General features: G+C 39.8%; 1 protein-coding gene across 50 annotated transcripts in view; it reads right to left on the bottom strand.

The window, feature by feature from the left end:
* ANK2 (ankyrin 2) overlaps positions 1 to 21,107 on the bottom strand; it is a 386,902-nt gene that overhangs the window by 59,789 nt on the left and 306,006 nt on the right. For 31 of the 50 annotated variants that reach the window (XM_069459132.1, XM_069459141.1, XM_069459144.1 and 28 more), the window contains 4 exons: positions 16,543 to 16,615; positions 10,701 to 10,845; positions 3,702 to 3,804; positions 2,932 to 3,035 (listed from right to left, as the gene is read on the bottom strand). In XM_069459132.1, the coding sequence (XP_069315233.1) occupies positions 2,932 to 3,035; positions 3,702 to 3,804; positions 10,701 to 10,845; positions 16,543 to 16,615 (425 nt within the window). Of the gene's footprint in view, positions 1 to 2,931; positions 3,036 to 3,701; positions 3,805 to 8,203; positions 8,216 to 10,700; positions 10,846 to 15,273; positions 15,328 to 16,542; positions 16,616 to 21,107 lie in introns of all 50 variants that reach the window. The other 19 variants (XM_069459129.1, XM_069459116.1, XM_069459147.1 and 16 more) reach the window with 4 other exon arrangements.

The following is a 21,107-nucleotide window of genomic DNA, read 5'->3' on the forward strand; positions in this document are numbered from 1 at the left end:
ATTTAATAGAACATTATACACACAAATTAGTGGCATGTGCATAAAAAGCTAACTTTATTATCCCCTCTGTCAAAATGTCATTTTTTTCTTACATTTTGGGCAAAGTTTGAAGTGGCTTAAGAAACTACGCAATTAATGAAAAGGAAACTGAGTTCCTCAAAAAAATATATAAAAGGTGCTATTCAGAAACCTGGTATCCGATGAATAAAATTACAAGAAATCATTGTTACATGACATGGTATGAGGAATGTTATTCATATACACTAATACCAGGGCAGCTTTCAAATACCATGAAGCTCAGATTCATGGAGCCTTCAGCGATAATTTACCACGCTTTTAGGGGTAAATACATCTGTTGCATTGTGTTTGTTCAACTACTAGAGCCCCTAATAGGTGATAATTTACCTGATAAAACTAACAAAAAGCTAAACATTACCATTATTACCAACCACACTGGTATTGTCACTTAGAGGATTCAGGATACATTTTCTTAACTGATTTGCAATTTGTGAAAGGTTTGGAACATGTGTACGGGGATTGTATAAATACTAATGGCTACAATCTATCGAGTACTTTTTCTGTCCAGGGAAAGCGCTAATTATTTAAAACACATCCAACCCTTACATCTCCTCTCTGGGATCAATACTATAACTGTCTTCCTACAGATAAGTAAACTGAAACTCAGAGATTTACACATAACTCGTGCCTAGTGTCACACACTGTCAGTGTCAGGGTGTCAACCCTGGTGGGTCCGACCCCAAAGCACACGCTTAAACCACGCTGCTTCTCTCTTTGACAGATGAGGCGTCATCCAACTTTAAACAACACCACGTAGGTGCGTTTCTTAAAGGCAGGGGCTAGGCCTTACTTATCTATTTTCCTTAGCGCCTGGCATAATTTCTGGTCCTTCGTGGAATTAGATAAATGTGTGAAGAATGAATACACATGTGAATGGAAGAGATAAAGAACATTTGCTAGAACTTGCTATACATTAATTAACTAGGTCTCCCTAATAACTAAAGCTTTACTAAGCAAAGTTTTCCCCTTCTGATGGTTTATAGAAAACATCTGGACATATAGGCTCTCATCGAAAATACCAGTGACAGGGTCCCAAAACAGATTCTGATGGAATTGGTCTGGGTTTCGGCCTGGGAACCAGTAATTTTTAAAGCCTCTAGGTGGTCCTAGTGTTCAGCTAACGTGGAGAATTATTTAGAGTCGGTATTAAATGTTTGAAATTCACTGAAAAATTGGTTTATTGGAGGCTATGGTTTTTTGAAGATCCTTATCTTAACAAATAGTTAATCTTTAGCCATCGGATGCTGTGGGTTAATTAGAAGAAATCAACCATAATTACTTCTAGAGTGTATCTAGTTTTACACAATTGGGTTGTAACTGATGTACTTAAACTCTTTTATTGCCCTTCAGTAAAGAAAAAACGTCTTTAAGAAGTTCCTTTTTAATGCAAATGATTTATTTTAAAAATCGAAGTATTACCACACCACGGACTCCTTTGTAGATTCCGTTATTAATAGTCAATTACATTTTACCTAAAATAATCTCATCACTTTGTAGGCCGGATATGGTCTTTAAATACTTCATCATGGTTTTTAAATTCTTATCTCTTATCCTTCAATGTCCAGCCTTCGTTTTCTTTTCATTCACCATTATTAAGAAATTTAATAGCAGAATGCAGTGTTATGTTTTTTGAATAATTTATAGGTGTGAGATTTTAATTATCTTTTTTCACTTGAAAATGTGTAAGTAAATTTGAATGAGATTTAATTTGTCTGTTTTTTTAATCCCCCTGAATAATTCCTGCATCAGGAACTATCTTTTCTTATTTCACAAGGAAAAGAGTATTATGATTACTTTCAATATCTACATAACTAATTTTTTTTTGTTCTAGGAAACTTTAGTTAGTAGAAGATTAGATCAAGAAGTCCAAAATGTTTAACTAAAATATCTTGGAATGATTTCCTGAAAGGAGAATATTTTAGAATAATAAAAACAAGAAAGGGTCTATTTCTCAAAAATAGTTATGGGGATATGAACAAGGAGTTTGGGATAATAATTAAAACCAAAGTATTGCATTTTGTTACATAATATATGGGTAGGGCTTTTTAAAAAGCACTGAAATTTAGAAAATGAGAATTTTGTATATACTTATGATATGACCATATTATTTCAAACTACTAAAAATGTAAGGAAAAAAAACAGTTGGAAGACTGTCACAATTTAAAACTCCTTAGAGAATTTTTATTCCACATAATTGGACACCTTAAGAACAGCATTAAGTATGTCTGAAAGTATGACTCAAAGTGCTACTTTTTAATGAGTTCATATAAACAGGAAGCATTGCTGAAACAGTGGTGTCTGTCCTCTCTGAATGCAGAACCTGACGGGTTGAGTTCAAATTTCCCTGTTGATTTGTATCCCTACTTCAAACAGCATATAAACTCCTTTACATACTTGTGTGATCCAAACTTCTGTAAACATTATTTTAAGTGCATTAATGTGTGAGAAAGGCATTTATTTCCAAAAACCCATCAGTTAATCTTAGTCAATAGAAACTTTCTAGATGATAATCAAATGATTCAGCCCCTTTTTTAAAAGATGTCTTAAAAACAGCAGGGGAACAGTAGGGAGGCCACCAGTACGTTCCGGTTAGAGAGCAAGCTATTTGATGCAATTCCATCAGTTATTTTAAAACAGTAGTCAGTTTTTTTTGATGCTGAAATACAACTCTTTTTTGCTGGTTGGTTTGTGTAGATAGAGTCCGTGTTGGATGAAGCAATGTTATTTGCAAGTTCAAACAAAGATCACCTCCACTGTAAGCTGGCCGTCAGCTAAAGCTACTGGACAAAGCTGTTATTTTCACTCTCATCTCTTTTTCCTCTTGATCTGGATACATAATATTGATTGACTCACCCTGAATGAATAGGGCTGGAAGAAAGGGCCACGTTGTCTAAGTTCTCAGCGCCCCAGCTTAGACGGTAAGAATTCCTTTCTGCTTCCTTGGCTAGAGCGGACACCTAAACACAAAGAACACTGGATTTAATGAAAATACTTCGCTTCCATGAAAGTACAACATAATGAAATCTAATGAAAAAAACTTTCATTCAAAAACATAGGACCAGTGCATTTAGAATGAATCTTTCTGAACACATTCCCATTGAGATTATATCACTGATATAAAATTACATTAGTGTAATTGTTTTTGAAGAGTGTAGGTGTCCATCTCTTTCCTTGTACCGATCCCCCAAATTGATAAAATCAGAACTAAAATTCAAATATTCCAGAATAAACTTTAAGCCTTTCCCCACAGCTAACGATTTTAAATATTGAAAGACACATGTTTGAAGCTGTACCGTTCCTCTCGTACCTTACATGCACCCTACCTCACTTCTTCCTTTAATAGACATTTTATTTAAAAAAAACTGATCTATACAAACACTCTCCACAGGAGAATTTGGTATATTTGAAGAAACAAGCTGTATATTTTTTTCGGAAAACTGTGTTCATTAAAAAAAAAAAATGTTTTAGGAAAACCCTTTTATTCTAGGTTGTCGATTAAATTAAGAAGGATTTTTTTTTTTTTTTTTTTTTAAGATTGGAAACTTTCTCGGGACATTCCTAGCATCGGGTAATTTGAAAAGCTTTCCAGAAAGCAAAGAGACGAAGGCAAAAAGGTCACTTACCTGGTGACTGGGGATGACAACGGAGTCGTCAATCATGGCACTGTCCCGCAGGTAGGAGGCGTGGCTCAGGGTGTGGGACCTGTCTGAACTGAAGGAGCGAAGGCTGGGAGGTTGGCAGGAGGCCATGGGCATACACCGACAGCAGTGGGATGGTTGGGAGGACAGCATGACGAGCCAAGCGGGAGAGTGAAAACAGCGTGCTGTTAGCCAACCGTGCGACTTCCAGGGGGACACAGGTCTCTGTGTTGCCCAAACTCTCAGTCTAACAGCGACACTAGCACGTCCTTTGACAAGGTTCCTACCACTCAATGGCAAGGACACAGGGGAATCCAGAAGTTGAAATGTGATACTCCTAATCTGATTCCTTTTCTCCCCCAGAAACGTCTGAAACCAGCAACTGCAGTTGACTTACTGCCAATACGAGAAAGTCACACAGGAAATAATTCTGGGATAGGTCGCTTAAAACTGTGCTAAACTGTTACGCTCCCTGCAACTCAGCAAACTATTAGGAGGAAGGCAGACGGCCCTCAGACAGGAGAACAGAATGAAAGCCCAGGTTTCGGTTTCGCTCATTCTTTTTCATTCTCTCCCCAGGCTCTGTCTCCTCCTCTCTACACCGCGAATGACTGCATGTGGCTTCTCTCCCCTGGAAGGCACAGAGTGAAATGAGCTGTGACCAGCTGCCTGCTTCCTGCGGAAGTGGAGTTCCTCTTGTTTGTCTCTGGTAACTCCAACAATGCTATTATTTCCAACGCGAGCACCATCCCCTCTGCATGAACTGTGTGTGGCCAGTGAAGCCCCAGCGAGTGTCGGTTGCCGTGGTGATGAGATGCAGGAGCACAAGGACCCGTTTCTAAGCACCAGCCCAGAACAGACACATCCGCCAGCACAAAGACAAACTGCCAATGGACACTGACCAAAAATAAGGTTCGGCTTCAGAATGGGATTTAGGCCTTGATAATCATCAGTGCTTTACATTTTTGATGAATCTGAATTTCCAAGTTCTGAATCACGTATTCAAATGTGATAGGTAAAATTTGCATAAATGCAATTTCACTCCCTCCTTAATAGATTTGTAAAATCAAATGACGAATAGATTGCGATCTCAAATAAGCTATATTTTATACATATGAGTCTGAGAATTAAAGATCCGTATTCAAAATGGTAGCCCAAAGCCCATAGGGGGGAAAAAAAGATATTCAAGCGTTCACAATATTTATAGATGCAAACTTTCATTTACTTTTAGCTAGTATTTGGCCAGTGAAGCACTGTAGAATTATGGACTAAACGTCAAGTTAGCATACTTCTTAACAGAAGCTATTTTCATTTTGCGAATACATTTAATTTTGTAAGTCATGTACTATCATCTCTATGAGGTGTCAACGCAGCCAACTTCAACTGTCATTGAGGGAAACATCACCTTGTAGATAATTCATGCAGATAATCTAGGGACTCGTCCCTCCTTTCTCTAAGTAGACTTATGTCCCCGCAAAAAGACCTCAAGTCTTAGAGCATAAGTGACATGAATCAAAAGAGTTGCTTGTCTTATCCTCTGTGATTACATCTATGTAAATCTGTGTGTTTATGATGAAATGAAATATAAATACAACGTGAAAGTTAGCTATTTTGTGTTATACAGGCTCCTGCAGAAGATTGACGCTCCTGACAGAGCCGAGGCAGGAACAGGCTGGATGCCTTAGTACAGGGGTCCCCAACCTATGGTGAGTTGTATCATTATTTCATTATATTAATATATAATGTAATATAATAATAAAATATTATAATAGAAATAAAGTGCACAATAAATGTAATGTGCTTGAATCATCCCAAAACCATTCCCCCCACCCTCCAGTCCATGGAAATGTTGTCTTCCATGAACATGGTCCCTGGTGCCAAAAAGGTTGGGGACCACTGCAGGAAATTCATCAACGGGGCCCAGAAGTTGGAGGCAGCTCGTATTATGGCTGGTTTTACAGCAGTTGGCTTCTGATGTTGTCCTTCGCAAACTAGCTGCAGGCTGCTGTGATGAATCTTGACCTGACCTTGAATCTGAGGCTTGGACGGGGATTAAATTAATGGGAAAATGGTCTTCAGTCTCTGCAAAAGCCTGTCTCAATGAATGGCAGAAATCATTTTTTTTTTCCTGCTTTAAACCACAAAGACAGCTAAGATCCACTAGGATGTGTTTTGTACCAGGTAGCACTAGATCAGCAGCTCTCAAAATCTATTCTCTTTTATTTTGGTTTGCATTGGGCCAAAGAAAGGAAAACAGTTAGACGGGCCAACCTCTGAAAATGATGCAGCTTGTTTATGGGCTCAACCATCTGCCCGCTCAAGTGGTTTCTATTGGGCTCAGATTTGTTTGTTAATTACATGATCTCCACCCATGGATTTAGAATTCAAAGCTCTAGATGATGACTTCCCACCTTTAAAGCTGCGACATTTATATGCATCAACAGTGCAAAAGTAGCAAGAAGCACTGTGGGACAGGCTGCCAGCACTGTAAATGTCTCAACTTTAAAAGAAGACATCTGGTCTCAACTGCGGCTCTCAAGGAGTGAGGATGAATGGGCGGAGGAGTCTGTCTGTTTCAGGAATGTGGCGTTAAAGAGCCCATTTGGCTGGGGATGTAAAGCCACATTCTGAAATCAGTGCCTTAGTAACAAAGGTGGAATTTTGACATCTAACTGATACCTGGGTCTATCTCAATTGGTGTTGAGCTGTGAGGGGTAGAGAGGTGTTGGTGTTATTATTTTTTTCTTTCCTAAAACCCCAACGAGAAAGAAATACAAAGGAAGAAGAAAGGAAAGAAAGAAACAAAGTGATGTACAACCACAAAAAGGTGATTAAAGAGAGAAGGACATTAGGACATGTAGACAGAGAATGAGAAAAGTTGGACAGAGAGGGGAAGGAGAAGGAATATGTCTAATCTCTCTTTGGGTTTTGTTATAGCCCACTCTATTTACTGCTTTTTGAAATGCTAATTGGTTATTTAATCAATGTGCATACTTTCTCCCATCCAAGTACTAACCAGGCCCGACCCTGCTTAGCTTTCGAGATCAGACGAGATCGGGCGAGTTCAGGGTGGTATGGCCATAGATGTGCATACTTTCTAATGGCCCTTTTTTTTCCCCTGTGACATCATAGAATCTACTTAAATGAAATAAAAATAGAATATTCTAACAGCAGAGAAATTATTCTCTCTAAAGGAATAATAACCAGCACAACCAAGGTCTGGAACAATTTAAGTCTCTGAATCAGGAATTGTCCACTGGATTTAAGACATTACAAACAAGTTTAAATATTTTGCAATTGGGCTGCTAATTTTTCATTAAGTCAGAGGTCATGCTGTTCAGTTAATATATTTATAACAACACGTATCAAGTTTTACTTGCTGTTCGGCTAGGAGATGAGCCAAGAGTTTTGTTATGCGCTTAATTTATACTTAAAAAAAAAACTATGGTACAACTGCTTTATGGCTACATTAGTTAGTATGAAAGTATAATTTCATCGAAAAGTATAATAATTACTATCTTGGTAAACTGCAATATTTATTAGACATCCAATTAATGGAGTTGCAAACCCTATTGAACAAATAAATATCCAAAAACGTCAATGTGTTTTCTTTAAAACATGAAGAAGCTTCTGCGGTTCATTGTTATTTCGTATTTTTTTTTTTTTTTTTTGGAGACAGAGTCTCACTCTCTCGCCTGGGCTAGAGTGCCGTGGTGTCAGCCTAGCTCACAGCAACCTCCAACTCCTGGGCTCAAGCGATCCTCCTGCCTCAGCCTCCCAAGTAGCTGGGACTACAGGCATGTGCCACCATGCCCAGCTAATTTTTTTTTTCTATTTTTAGTTGTTTGGCTAATTTCTTTCTATTTATAGTAGACATGGGGTCTCGCTCTTGCTCAGGCTAGTCTCGAACTCCTGAGCTCAAACAATCCACCCGCGTCGGCCTCCCAGAGTGCTAGGATTACAGGCGTGAGCCACCGCGCCCAGCCTTATTTCATATTTTATATTGAATTTGCACAGTCTTTTGAATTTGTAAGCAATAATAAAATACAAAGCACACAACAATCCAACTAATCTGAACTCGGTTGTGTTTTTACTTAATGTTCTTTAAATTGCTTGTATTTTTATTCTTCCACCTCTATTTTTATTTTAGGCATCTGAATCTTTCTTCTATCTTCTCCAACTATCCATAGGCTGATTAGGGTTGTTTGGGGAAAGCTATGCTAATATATTGTCAACCACAAGGTGGAGCTGTGAAAGTTAAAGCAATCCTGGGTCATACCACAGACTTCCATTGTAGTAATATATTCATTCACCTCTTCTGGCTCAAATAGTTATTCAATGTAACACACAAAAACCCTCATTTGAGCATAAATCCATAATTCTAGAATATAAGCAGCCCCGCAAACACACAGACACACTGAGCAGTAAGCAGGGAGATGTGGATGTTTCCAGAAGCGCACGTTTTTATGCTGTATGTTAATACCTACCTGGGCATGGTACTACTGAAAGCAATTCACATAAAGAAATAATGAAAAGGAGAAATGGTCACTGAAAAAACGTAACGTACTGAATTGCCTAAACACAATGAAAAAAATAAAACAAAACAAGAACACCATGGAAACGGGACGCCGCCTGTAATTCCAGTTCCAAGATCATGAATACAGCTGGCACTCTGGAAATGCAAGTGCAGACCTGGGGAACAGATCGTGTCTGGTTCGTTTCATTCCTCCTGTCCTTACATGAGTATGCAGTTTAAGTAGAAGCATCAAACCAGCCGTCTTGTTTTACAGAAAGTATTATTCTAAATTATTTCTCAACCTAAGCACTTTGAAAGAAGGGAAAAGGACCAAATTGAGCACTTATTCTTTTTTTTTTTTTAATTAATTTATTTTCTTTTGAGACAGAGCCTCACTCTGTTGCCTAGGCTAGAGTGAGTGCTATGGCGTCAGCCTCGCTCACAGCAACCTCAAACTCCTGGGCTCAAGCGATCCTCCTGCCTCAGCCTCCTGAGTAGCTGAGACTACAGGCATGCGCCACCATGCCCGGCTCATTTTTTCTATATGTATTTTTAGCTGTCCATATAATTTCTTTCTATTTTTAGTAGAGACGGGGTCTCGCTCTTGCTCAGGCTGGTCTTGAACTCCTGACCTCGAGCGATCCTCCCACCTCGGTCTCCCAGAGTGTTAGGGTTACAGGCGTGAGCCACCGCGCCCGGCCGAGCACTTATTCTTAATAAGAGACCATGTTTAAAATAAAGGCACTTTGGCTGGTGGTAATCACTATCCATAAATTATGATGAATTCATGCAAAACCAGAAATATTATATGTTATTAGAATTTGAGGGCTTTTAAGAATCTCAGATTATAAGGTCCAGATCTATCGGTGCATCCAAACTCAGTATCTGCCTCCAGTCCCTCCTACACTCACTTCCAGAGGGGCTCCTCCTTCTGTACCCCGAGCTGGAGGACCACCCTCTATCTACTTCGTTGACACCAAGGAGTCAGTCTAATCCCTCTCCTCTTCCTCACTCACCCCATGAAATCTATCACCAATCTTGATAGTTTCAGCTCCCAGATAGGTCTCGTATTTTTCATTTCTGAAATCCTCTCCATGACTGGCACCCAGGCGAGCATTGAAGCCCTGGGCAACTGCAGCTAACACCACGCAGTGGCTTCACAGACAGCTGCAACCCGCAGGTTTAGCCTTTCAACAACGCTCCTCTGAAACTCATCCTCGATCTCAGTGGCTGAAGGATCCATGGAACGTGCAAGTATGGTTTCCCGGTCTCCACGTTTACAGCCCAGCAACACGGCACCACTCCGTGTCCCGCACACACTACGAGCCCTTGCTCATGACCGTGTCAAGCCTTCAGATGCCCCCGCCATCTTTCCTCGTCATCCTCCGGGGTCAGTTTGGCTTCCTCTCCCCCAGGAAGCTGGGGCCCCAGAGCTCCAGTGACACTTTGTGACCACCACTAGCTGAGTCCTCTCCCACCCCCCTAGGCTATGAATTTAGTAATCACATCTAATCTCCAGCACTTATCCCACAGCCTGGCACAGAAAGGCACTTATTATATCCACATTGAATTGTTAAAAAAAAAAAAAAAAAAAAAAAAAAAAATTTTTTTTTTTGCTAATTATCCACTTAGAATTGATTACTCAAAATATTTATTTCTTAGACCCTAAATATGCTGAATATTCATAAAATAGCTTGCCATGCAGCCAACTTGAAAACCATACACCTGAGGTTGGTGATGAGCAAAAGATATTACGCTACGTGGACAAGATGCTCGACCTAAATGAGCGATCACACTTCCCATGAGGCACCGGAGAATGTTCTTATTTAGCTTGCCTCGAAAATTAACAAGCACCAGTTGTATCAGGTGATAATAACCAAAAAATAGCATTAATCATACATTTCAGACTATTATATAAACCTCCCAGACTCGCCGATAGCAGCCGGGCTCCCTTGGATTTTGCTCAGATCAATTCGGGTTCTGTTCTGATTCCCTTTCCGTAAAAAAAAAGTCAGTTCCAGGCACAGTTTTCTTCCAAATTCATTTCTTTTTGATTCTGCCTCACAACATACTTTTATTCACAGAAATTATGTTACTGACAAAAAAAAGCAGGGAGCATTGCAAGTGACACCACTCAGAAAGTGTCTATAAGGCAAAACTGTCCTTTTAATTTTGCCTAGAGAAGAAGGTGGCAGATGATTATAAACATACTTGAAGGCAAGAGTGCTCTTACTTATCATGGTTTTGCAGCTTACTAGATGTTTGATTCTACCAAGTTATTGAGTTGACCTAGGCCTCAGTTTCCTGTTCTTTAAAATGGGCACATCCTGAAGTTGGTAGAGAATGGAATGAGAAAACATGCTCACTGCTGAGAGTGGAAGCTACCAAGTGCCCAATGATCGCATCTGCCCAATGACAACATGCTGCCGACACCTCTGGCTGACATAAGTATAAGCTTTGCGTGATACCTGTCGGATCGGCCTCCCTCCAAGCTGTATCGCAGGTAATTCATACCGTCCAGGAACTGGCTGCTGGGCAGCGAGTCGTCACCCAGTTCTTTTAGATCCTCGGGCCTAAGGTATTCTCCCCCATCGCCTGTCATCGTGTCGTCACCTGGAAACAGTCAGAGGGAGAGGGAGCGTGATTTGTCGAATGTGACATTAACTCCACAACACGACCTTGACTGTGAAATGCATCAACAAAACGGCCTTCACGGTAGCGAAACCCCGCACTCTAGCAGAACACAGAACACAGGCAGGCCATTGCAACGTACTAAAAACGAGAGAGACAACATTTGATTTCTTTTTTTATTACTTACCAAGAAGAAATAATTACCTAATTGTTATTCTTTTAATATTAAGTTGGGAAAACCCCCCCCCTTTGTTTATTTATGGGAGAAAAAAAAATGCTAGGATGAATTGTTAACTATAGATTTACCAAAACACAGGCAGTCCCGCTTTGGGTATAAGCCAAAATTATTTTCAGGGGAAAAAAAGATGAGCGTTTTGTTTTATTAACATTTGGGAAGACTAAGTCTGTTCCTATTCCTGAAGAGATGAAGCAGGGGGTGAATACAGGATCTGATTTATAATCCAGGCGTAACACCAGCTATACATTATGGATCCCTTGAGCAAGAAGAGGCCAGAAAGGATTATTTAAAAACCAAAGGTCTGCTTGAATACTCTCTCTGTCCTCTCCCCCATCCCCCACTCTACCACCCTACCCCGACCTCCGAGAATCCAACACCGTTGAGCTTTGCTTTCTGGCACCGAGAGTCTAATACCAGCCAGGTTGGGGCATCCCGTCCCTCTCGGAGTCGATTTGTTCCTGCATTTCATCTCGCTGCTCCGACGGTGCCAGTTCTCACGACAGCCTCTCATCAGCCAGGATGCCCGCAGGGACCAAACACAACTCAAAGTCAGCCTTCCTGGCCTTGGTTTTGAACAATTCCTGAAAACTCCTGGATAAAGTAGGGCCCACATGTTAAGCGTTCTCATTCCTCCCACCTCTCCTTCCCTCTTGTTAGACCTTGGGAGGCAGAAGAAGGCTACGGGTGGAGGAAAGAAAAGGAGACAGAGGTCAGAGAAGACGGTCTGGCTGGCAGGAGCCCAGGTAGGGCACGCACACGAGCTGCGTGAGCCCCGCCTTCCCTGCCCTGTGTGCAGAATCTTGCTAAAAGACTGAATGAAGGCCATTCGGAAAGTACATTTCTAATCAAATTTATCAAACTTTTGTGACTCCCACGACGAGTCGAGGCACCATTTAAAAACCGCTGACTCTGTGAGTCCCTCTGTCTGCACTTGGCAGTGTCGCGACAGCCCCTGGGCTCGGTGCTACTAAAAGAGAGGCTTCAGAGTTTTAGGGACCCCTATGGTGGCCCCGGATATATATCCTGATGTCTTGATGATGCCTCAGAGAGAAACGGCCCAAAGAAGCAAAGCCCCCAACTGCTGGAGTCGGTGATGTCTGGAGCCCAACCCCACGCTGGCGTTAGCTGGAAAGGCAGCTGTCTGGGGGCGAATCCTGCCAGCGATGTGCACAGTTTCTCTCTACGTCACTTGTGTGCGGAGCGTGTGACGTGCCAGTCCGTATCAGCAGTGAGAGACAGAGTGTGACTGCCAGCAGAAATTAGCAGAATGTAAAAAATCAGTTTGGGGGGAAAAAAAAAAATGACCCAAGCTGATCCATCACTACGAATTTCTGCATACAGCTCAGAGCTTTAAACGTTTTTAATGTGTCCCCAAATGCGACAATCATATTCTTGCCTCCCGTGCTAGGGGAGGAGGTTTCTGCCTGTCTTAAGCTGGCTCGTCCCAGATGTCGTGGGAGTCCTTCCCCCTCCACAAAGCCCCCTGCTTCTGCCCTCTTTGACACACAGTAACTTCTTCCCCCAACTCTTACACCTTCTTTATTTCATACTCTGGCTCCTCTTCCTTCCACAGTCAAACCTATTAAACAGATGCTTGCTAATTTTTAGCAATTTATCAGTGGCCAAGAGGTGATTTCTTCTTTGGAAAAGTACTCTCCTTAATTTCTCCGATACGAAGCTCTCCTGGTCTTCCCCGCATCTCTTTGAGTCTTTCTTTCTTTTTTTTTTTTTTTTGAGACAGAGTCTCACTTTGTTGCCCAGGCTAGAGTGAGTGCCATGGCATCAGCCTAGCTCACAGCAACCTCAAACTCCTGGGCTTAAGCAATCCTCCTGCCTCAGCCTCCCGAGTAGCTGGGACTACAGGCATGTGCCACTATGCCCGGCTAATTTTTCTATATATATATTTTTAGTTGTCCATATAATTTCTTTCTATTTTTAGTAGAGACGGGGTCTCGCTCTTGCTCAGGCTAGTCTCAAACTCCTGACCTTGAGTGATCCACCCGCCTCGGCCTCCCAGAGTGCTAGGATTACAGGCGTGAGCCACCGCGCCCGGCCTCTTTGAGTCTTTCTTTCCAGCCTCTACTTCCCTTAGATGTTGCTATTACCCATCTGCCCTTTCTTCTTATGTCGCATATTATCACATGGACTTCAAGTGCCACTGTTTCACTAACTACACACAAACATGTGTCATCCCAGACCTCTCTCGCGAACTCAACTTCCACGTTTCAGGAGCCTCCTGGACTTCTCCTGAATTTCCTACGAGCATCTCGGGTTTAGCATTTCCAAAATAGAACGCATCTTCTTCACCCCTCCCCTGCCAAAATGCTTCTCTCTGTAAATTACCTCCAAGAGCAAGTAGTACCACTAATTCCCTTGCCCAAGTCAAGGGGGCAAATCGGATGAGGGTCTGTTTTAATATAATATTTTGGATTAAAATCTTTAGCTGTTATTTGTTTGAGTAGAGAACTTTCCATACTATTAGCATCACGTTCACTCTTTGCTAATTGGATTCATGAAGTGGGTTATTGCTGATTGTTTTAACATGTGTCTAGCAAGTTAGCCTGAAAGAACGTCTATACTGGGTTTGAATACTCTGTTGGGGTCTTGGTACACTGTTACTACTATTAAAATAGTAGATGCTACAGGGAAAACAGGGATTGGCTCATAATTTCTAAACATCTGTGGCTGCTCTGTGTCCACGTGGATGACAGCAGGTTCTACAAAGACATTTTAAGTGCACAAAATATGAAAGGACTGGCAATGTCAACCAGCCGACTTCCTTTATACCAATTCTTTGCATGAAAAAGTTACTTAACAATACTCAAGGCAGGGCGCGGTGGCTCACGCCTGTAATCCTAGCACTCTGGGAGGCCGAGGCGGGTGGATCACTCAAGGTCAGGAGTTCGAGACCAGCCTGAGCAAGAGCGAGACCCCGTCTCTACTAAAAATAGAAAGAAACTATATGGACAACTAAAATATATATAGAAAAAATTAGCTGGGCATGGTGGCACATGCCTGTAGTCCCAGCTACTCGGGAGGCTGAGGCAGGAGGATCGCTTAAGCCCAGGAGTTTGAGGTTGCTGTGAGCTAGGCTGACGCCATGGCACTCACTCTAGCCAGGGCAACAAAGCAAGACTCTGTCTCAAAAAAAAAAAAAAAAAAACAATACTCAAAATAGATTCTTTAACATAAAAAGTATTCAACTTGAATTTCCCTCTGAGAAAAAGTTTTTGGCTATTTCTAAAAATGGAAAACTCTCACCACAAAAGATATTCTTGGTCATTTGCCAGTATTCCTCAAATCAAGGGTTCTTATCACCAATAACTTTTAATATATAGCAGTTTTAATAATAAAATTACAGAATGTTATAACTAATCTCATTTCATGCAATAGGCCAAGTCTGAGAGGCTGTTTAATATAAATGGAATTTCTTTAAACCCAGTAAGAATTACTTTAAGTACATTAGCTAATGGAATTCTTTAACAATTATTTTATAAACAAACAGCTGTTGTTAAATTAAATACTCACTGTCTAATTTATCTGATTTATAAATTTAGATTTTCATGTCATAGGATTGCTCAAAGTGGTACCACATGTGCTTTGCAAACTTCTTATTAGATAGAATGTTTTATATTAATTTTTTCCCTAAATGATTTTTAAAGGTTATTTTATTTCTATTCTTAGTTACCTTAAAAAATTACATTATAACTATTAATTTATTTTTTACTACATTTAAATATATCATCAACCAAGAAGGATGATATGAACTGCATTTATTTCCAGCAGTCTAAGTTATTACTATAAACTAGTTCAGTGTCAAGATATCAAAGTATTACTTTTTCTCTAAATTTATATCCTAAGAAAAGATATTAGTTGTGGAAAATACTTATATAATGTTCATCAGATAATGTAATGATGTTAGTAGTTCTCAATAATAGTTGCAAAATCATGAATAGGATAAACAATTCATGACTTTAAGCTTCTAAGTTAATAAAATCCACACATTCAAATGCACACATACACAATTCCACTCATATTACGCATGCTATTTCAAAAGAAACAGATTAGTACTAGGAACACAAATTTAAATATTAAGCAATTTGCTGCTGTCCGGTTAAAAAAAATTAAAAGCAAAGAAAAGCTTTCACTCCAACAATTTCCTCCAATGGTACCTGAGTCACTAAGTGCTTCCCCATCAATAAAGTGGTCACCAGACTGTTTAAAAGCTGTTCAACATACAAGTGAAAGATAAGAAAGATGATCCCACAAAACGAAACATGGCGTGCATATGGGAATGCTGAAAATTAGTTGGCAAGTATTGGGACAGAACACAAAATTATAATAAAGACTTGGAACTGTTGGCCTTCACAGTACCTTTTGATTTACTCATAATAATACACTGATCCAGAATCTGTTCATTCTTCTCATAAATTCTTATAGAAGCTGTGACTACTCAATGCCTATTGCCAATAGGTGGTTTAAAAAATTGGTTCCCAATAAGGACATCTCAATGTGAAGTTTTATCTTATGATTTCATCTTGAAGAACCTAAAGAAATATCCTTAATATTTCTCCATAAAAGCAATTAGTATCAGGCCTGGTACCATCCTTTCTGGCAATAATTTTTCAATCAAGTACATTGGACCAAAGTTACATTATTGAAACTTGGTTCCGTATGTTATAGGCTGCTTTCATGATTTTTAGCAACAGATAAAACATAAAATGAAGAAAAGTCAACTACTGTAGTTGAAGTAGAGGTCAGGAGCATGAAACCTTAGTGGCCCAATCTCCAGCACGATGCCCCACCGACCCCAGGCAGGCTCTAGTTCCTTCCAGAAACTTCTCAGGACTTTGAGAACCCCTGCCTAGGATCATTTATTATCAACTCCAAAACTCTAAGGGGCATATTTTCTGACTTAAAGAATTACATTCTTTTGTGGAATTTCTACTACTTGCTGTTGTGCTCTTTTTCAACCTACTCCAGGATTATTTTCCTCTGGATGTAAACCCCATTCTGTACCTTTGAACCATGCAGAAGGCAGAAATTTCTCCACTGAGATTTCTCAACTGATGGAGGGTGCTCATTGAAGAAGCATAACTTTAAGGTATTTGAATACAAAAATATTTTTTAACATAAGTAAAACACATTTTAATAGTAATTGTATTATCACTGGCTATTTTCCAGTTTCCTTCCCCTCATCCAGTCCTGTTATTTCGTAGACATGAAAGATAACACCAGGAGAAAATACACTAATCAGAACCTCCCTTCCCGCCCCTGCTGCCATGGCAAAAATAAAGATATTCAAACAAAGGTGAAGACGTGACTTTAAATGTTAAGATGTTGTCATCCACAGCACCGGTGTGGTCCCTGAAAAAAAAACGATGACTTGCTCTTGTGCCAGAATATGACAGCTGTCACAGAAGATGGAATAAAAGTCTTACCTTCCTCATCGGAAACATCGAGAACCTCAGTCATCGTCTCAGGAACATTCAGCTTGTGTTTCTCCGTGATAGTCTGGAAAAACAAGTCATGAATGCTCGAGTTAAAAACAAGCCCAACCAAAAGATGCGAAGCAGCACACCCTAGGAGGCCACACTCAAGGGCAACAGCCAGCCCAGAACATTCCATGTTTTCCACATGTATAGTTTGGGAGGTTACTCTCTTTCACGAAAACTCCTCTGTGCTTTCTGAAGATAAATGATCATCTGCTGCAGTGAAGTCGTACGAGAGACAGTTCGTTATTTTTGAGTTCTCATTTGACAAATAAATTCCTCAGCAATGACATTAATAATTAGTCATACATATCAATAAAGCAGATTAATGTTCTCAGGGCTTCCCTCAAATGAACTACGTGACGTTTCCAGGAAAGTCTTAAAAAGCAGCGATGAACATATGCAATTTATTAAAGCAAAGCCATCAGAGAAGAAGCTGTAAACAATGTGAAGGACATGAACTATTTGGGCAGAAAATGTGACACATCTCTTCTGGGCTCAGAGGATCAACAGTAGAGACTCAATCGTGTTTACAATATTTCACCAGGCGACAGCTCTGGTTTGTTGCTTATTTTCCTTCCACGCTAGCACCCCGGAGTTCTCGAATCCACTCTTTCCTTCCTGATGTACAGTGTAAGGTTAGGAGAAAAGAATCTGGAGTCAAGCTGCCTGGGTTCCATTGCTGGCCTTAGAAAGTCCCCTATCCTCTCTCTACGTCTCAATTTCCTCAACTATAAAGAAGAGATAGAACAGGACTTATTAAATCATGCAATGTCCTCAAGAGCTCAAAGAACAGCACTTGGCATGTTGGTACTCAATAAACATTAGCTAGCATAATGCATGATTATTGTTGTAATTCAGTATCAAATTCGTCTTCAAAATGCAGGGTTTTTGAATTTTTTTAGTCATTCATGCACTCTAGAAACATTCTGAATGCCTACTGTATACCACAGTGATTTAAAACATGATATACAAGCCAGACACAGAAAGACAAATACTGTGTGATCTCACTTATAAATGGAATCTAACTAAAGCAGCTGAACTCGTAGAAGCAGAGGGGAGAATGGTGGTACCAGGAGATGGAGTGGGAGGAGCATTCGGGAGGTGTGGACCAAAGGATACAGCATTTCAGTTAGACAGGAGGAAGAAACTCAAGATCTATTGTACAAGTGGTGACTACAGTTAATAATAACGTATTGTATACTTAAAAATGGCTAAGAGAGTTGATTTAAGTGTTCCCACCACAAAAAAAGGATTAAGTATCTTAGGTAATGAATATGTTATTTAGCTTGATTCAGCCATTCCATAATGTATACATGTATCAAAACATCACGTTGTGCACCATAAACATTAATATGTACAATTTTTATTTGCCAATTTAAATAAGTAAAGAAAGAGGCACATGTACCAAAAATCAATCAATCAATCAATCAATAAAGATCACAAAGCTATCAGCTATGATTTTAAATATCACCTAAAGACTATTGAGTCTCAGTTCATACCTCCAGTTTCTGTATTGAAAATGTACCACGTGCACCCATTGGCACCGTCATGGAAACTTAAAAAAAAACCTAATCCCTCGAAGTAAGAGTAAACTCTTCCACTCAAGCTATCAAAGTACAATACAAAGGTTGTCTGGTGTTTTAAGCTTTGCCACTGAGGTGTTAGAGATTTGTTTGAATGGCTATCATGTCCCTATTGCCAATTCTTTTACTTCCCAAAAGCGATGGGAGAACTTCAAAGATGTTGACAAAGACATTCAACTCGTCCACTCATTAAATTCAGCTGAGTAATTATGAACATATACACACATGGATAATATCTGTGTGTTAACAGGGAACAATCGTAAGGTGATATGTCATGTGCCTCTCCGATGTCTTCAGAACAAACGGAACAGCCTGGCCCAGGAGACCCCTGGTGCTGTAGACAGAGAGGAGGGTGAGGTCAAGGTCGAGGTCAAGGTCAAGGTCGAGGTCAAGGTCAAGGTCAAGGCCTCCTCTCTCACTCCCTGCTACAACCATGTGCGACTGCTTTTCTCTTCCAGACTGGTCATGTTCTCTCAAGCCTCTGAGTTCTTCCTCCTATTCTTTCATCTACCAGAAAGCTTCTCTTCCCTCTTTTCTTGGCTCACATTACATGTGACTTCCTTGGAGAAACATTCCCTGACCCTCCCCAGGGAATTGCTTTGTTTAGCACTGTTTATCTGCTGCTATGCACCGCCGGAGTCCCGCGCACGCCACATCACACACAGGGACGAGAGCCTCGTCCGCTTGTCTGCCGCCCATGTGACAGTGTGAGTCATCCAAGAGGAAAGTTGTTTCCCTGGAACAATCTTTCTGTGAACCACAGGGAGAGCTTCTCAAAGACATATTGAAAAACCGATGATGTCAAATTATGCAAAAGATATTTACTTATAGCCCTGACTCAAGCATTAGGAAAGCGACCCATGTAAACAACAACATTTGTACCCCTTAACATTTTGAAATTAAAGAAAAAAATCCACATGACTACATAGATTTTCTTTTGGGTAAAATTTCAGTTAAAAAAAAAAACAGGAAGAAATAGAGAACGCAAAGAAGGTCTCACACTCTTCACATGAAGGCACAGTCAGAGACAAGGTGGTAAATTCAGCCAGCCTCCAGATGTCTAGTGATGTTTAAATAATTGTGTTGTGTCTTATTCACTGCAAGCAAACTAAATGCTGCAAGAAATACAAAAGCAAACATCCAAAGATCTGGAGAATATTAGGTGGTTGAGAGATATTTGCTGAAGGAACAAACTCAAAAAGACTATCACAACATACCATGTCATTATTATTTTAATATTGTAAATTTTAATTTATAAATCTAACACAGATAAATTATAACCTATGTTCCGTATCAGTGGTACTCAGCTCTAGCTAGTATATAGAATTATTATTATTATTTTTTTTTTGAGACAGAGTCTCACTCTATTGCCCAGGCTAGAGTGCTGTGGCGTCAGCCTAGCTCACAGCAACCTCAAACTCCTGGGCTCAAGCGATCCTCCTGCCTCAGCCTCCCGAGTAGCTGGGTCTACAGGCATGCGCCACCATGCCCAGCTAATTTTTTCTATATATATTTTAGTTGGCCAGATAATTTCTTTCTATTTTTTTTAGTAGAGATGGGGTCTCTTGCTCTTGCTCTTGCTCAGGCTGGTCTCAAACTCCTGAGCTCAAACAATCCACCCACCTCGGCCTTCCAGAGTGCTAGGATTACAGGCATGAGCCACTGTGCCCAGCCAAATTCCAGTATATTAGAATTATTACAGGAATATTTACAACATTGTGGCTTAGGTCTCAACACAGGCAAATTAAATCAAAATCCGTGGGGATAGGGCCCAGTCAAAATAAGCCCAGGTTTTTTTTTTTTAAAGTTCCTCAGGCAGGTCTATTCTGTAGCTCTATTTGAGATTCGTTTTCCTGTATTAGGGAAAAGTATATAAATTGTGGAAAAGTGATTTGCATTTAAAATATAAGATGGCGACCACCCTACTATGATACCCTATTAAACTTTTTTTGAAACTTATTTTGTAAGTATCTAAGGTTAAATAAAATGATTCAAAAATGTGAAATGATGTCTACCATATCAGGCTACACACCGGGAAGTCCATTTTTTGCAGAAATATTTTAGAGTATTTATTTGTCCTTTGTAGTAAACATCTCCCTAAGAGCATGCTTCTCTGGTGGAAAATAACTGATGGAGATACTTTCTAAATGAGTTATATGCCTGGTAGGCTCAGTTTCTATTTTCAGATGCTGATAGTGGGGCTGTATTTTCTTTGTACTTGTGAGAGTGGAAATAACTAATGCTTTAGTTTGGTCTCTGAATGCTATCGAGTCATTATGAACAAACGTGTCGCAACAGAAATAGGAACACACAGTAATTATATCAGTCATGGATATTGTTCTGTATAGATAGTAAAAGTGGCCTCTATATGCAATGTAGCAAATATAGTATTCACTTACATATGATGTGTGTTTGGCCCTTGGAAAACCATCAGTAAATATTTGTTGAATGGATGACAAATAAGTTTTCCTACTCATGAGTAATGTGATACAAAGTGAATACAATTTTTTTTTCCTTTTAAACAAAGTATCATTTGAAAACTTGATTATTGAAACATAAATATAGTTTTATGCAACTGGATTTGAATAATAATATATAAAAATCAAGGCTACGATTAAATGGTCATGGGTATCTGCTTCTGCTATAGAATCTAAGATGCTGTGGTCAAGATTAGAAACTGCTTTAAAACTTAACATGAGTCGTATACTCTGTACAACTTTCATGGGATATAATTAAATCTGATAATATGTTGAAACAAATAGAATATGACAGATGGGAGGAAGACTTAATAATGAGTCTTTGTTATTTATCATGATATGGAAAAAATGTAGAAAATAAAGCAAGAGTCCTTGACATGCTGTTTTATAAATGGTGGGTAATATCTGGTTTGTTCTCTGCAAAAGAAAAAGTATACTTAACTGTCCCTCA

Source organism: Eulemur rufifrons, chromosome 26 (genome assembly GCF_041146395.1).
Source record: "Eulemur rufifrons isolate Redbay chromosome 26, OSU_ERuf_1, whole genome shotgun sequence".
Taxonomy (NCBI): Eukaryota; Metazoa; Chordata; class Mammalia; order Primates; family Lemuridae; genus Eulemur; species Eulemur rufifrons.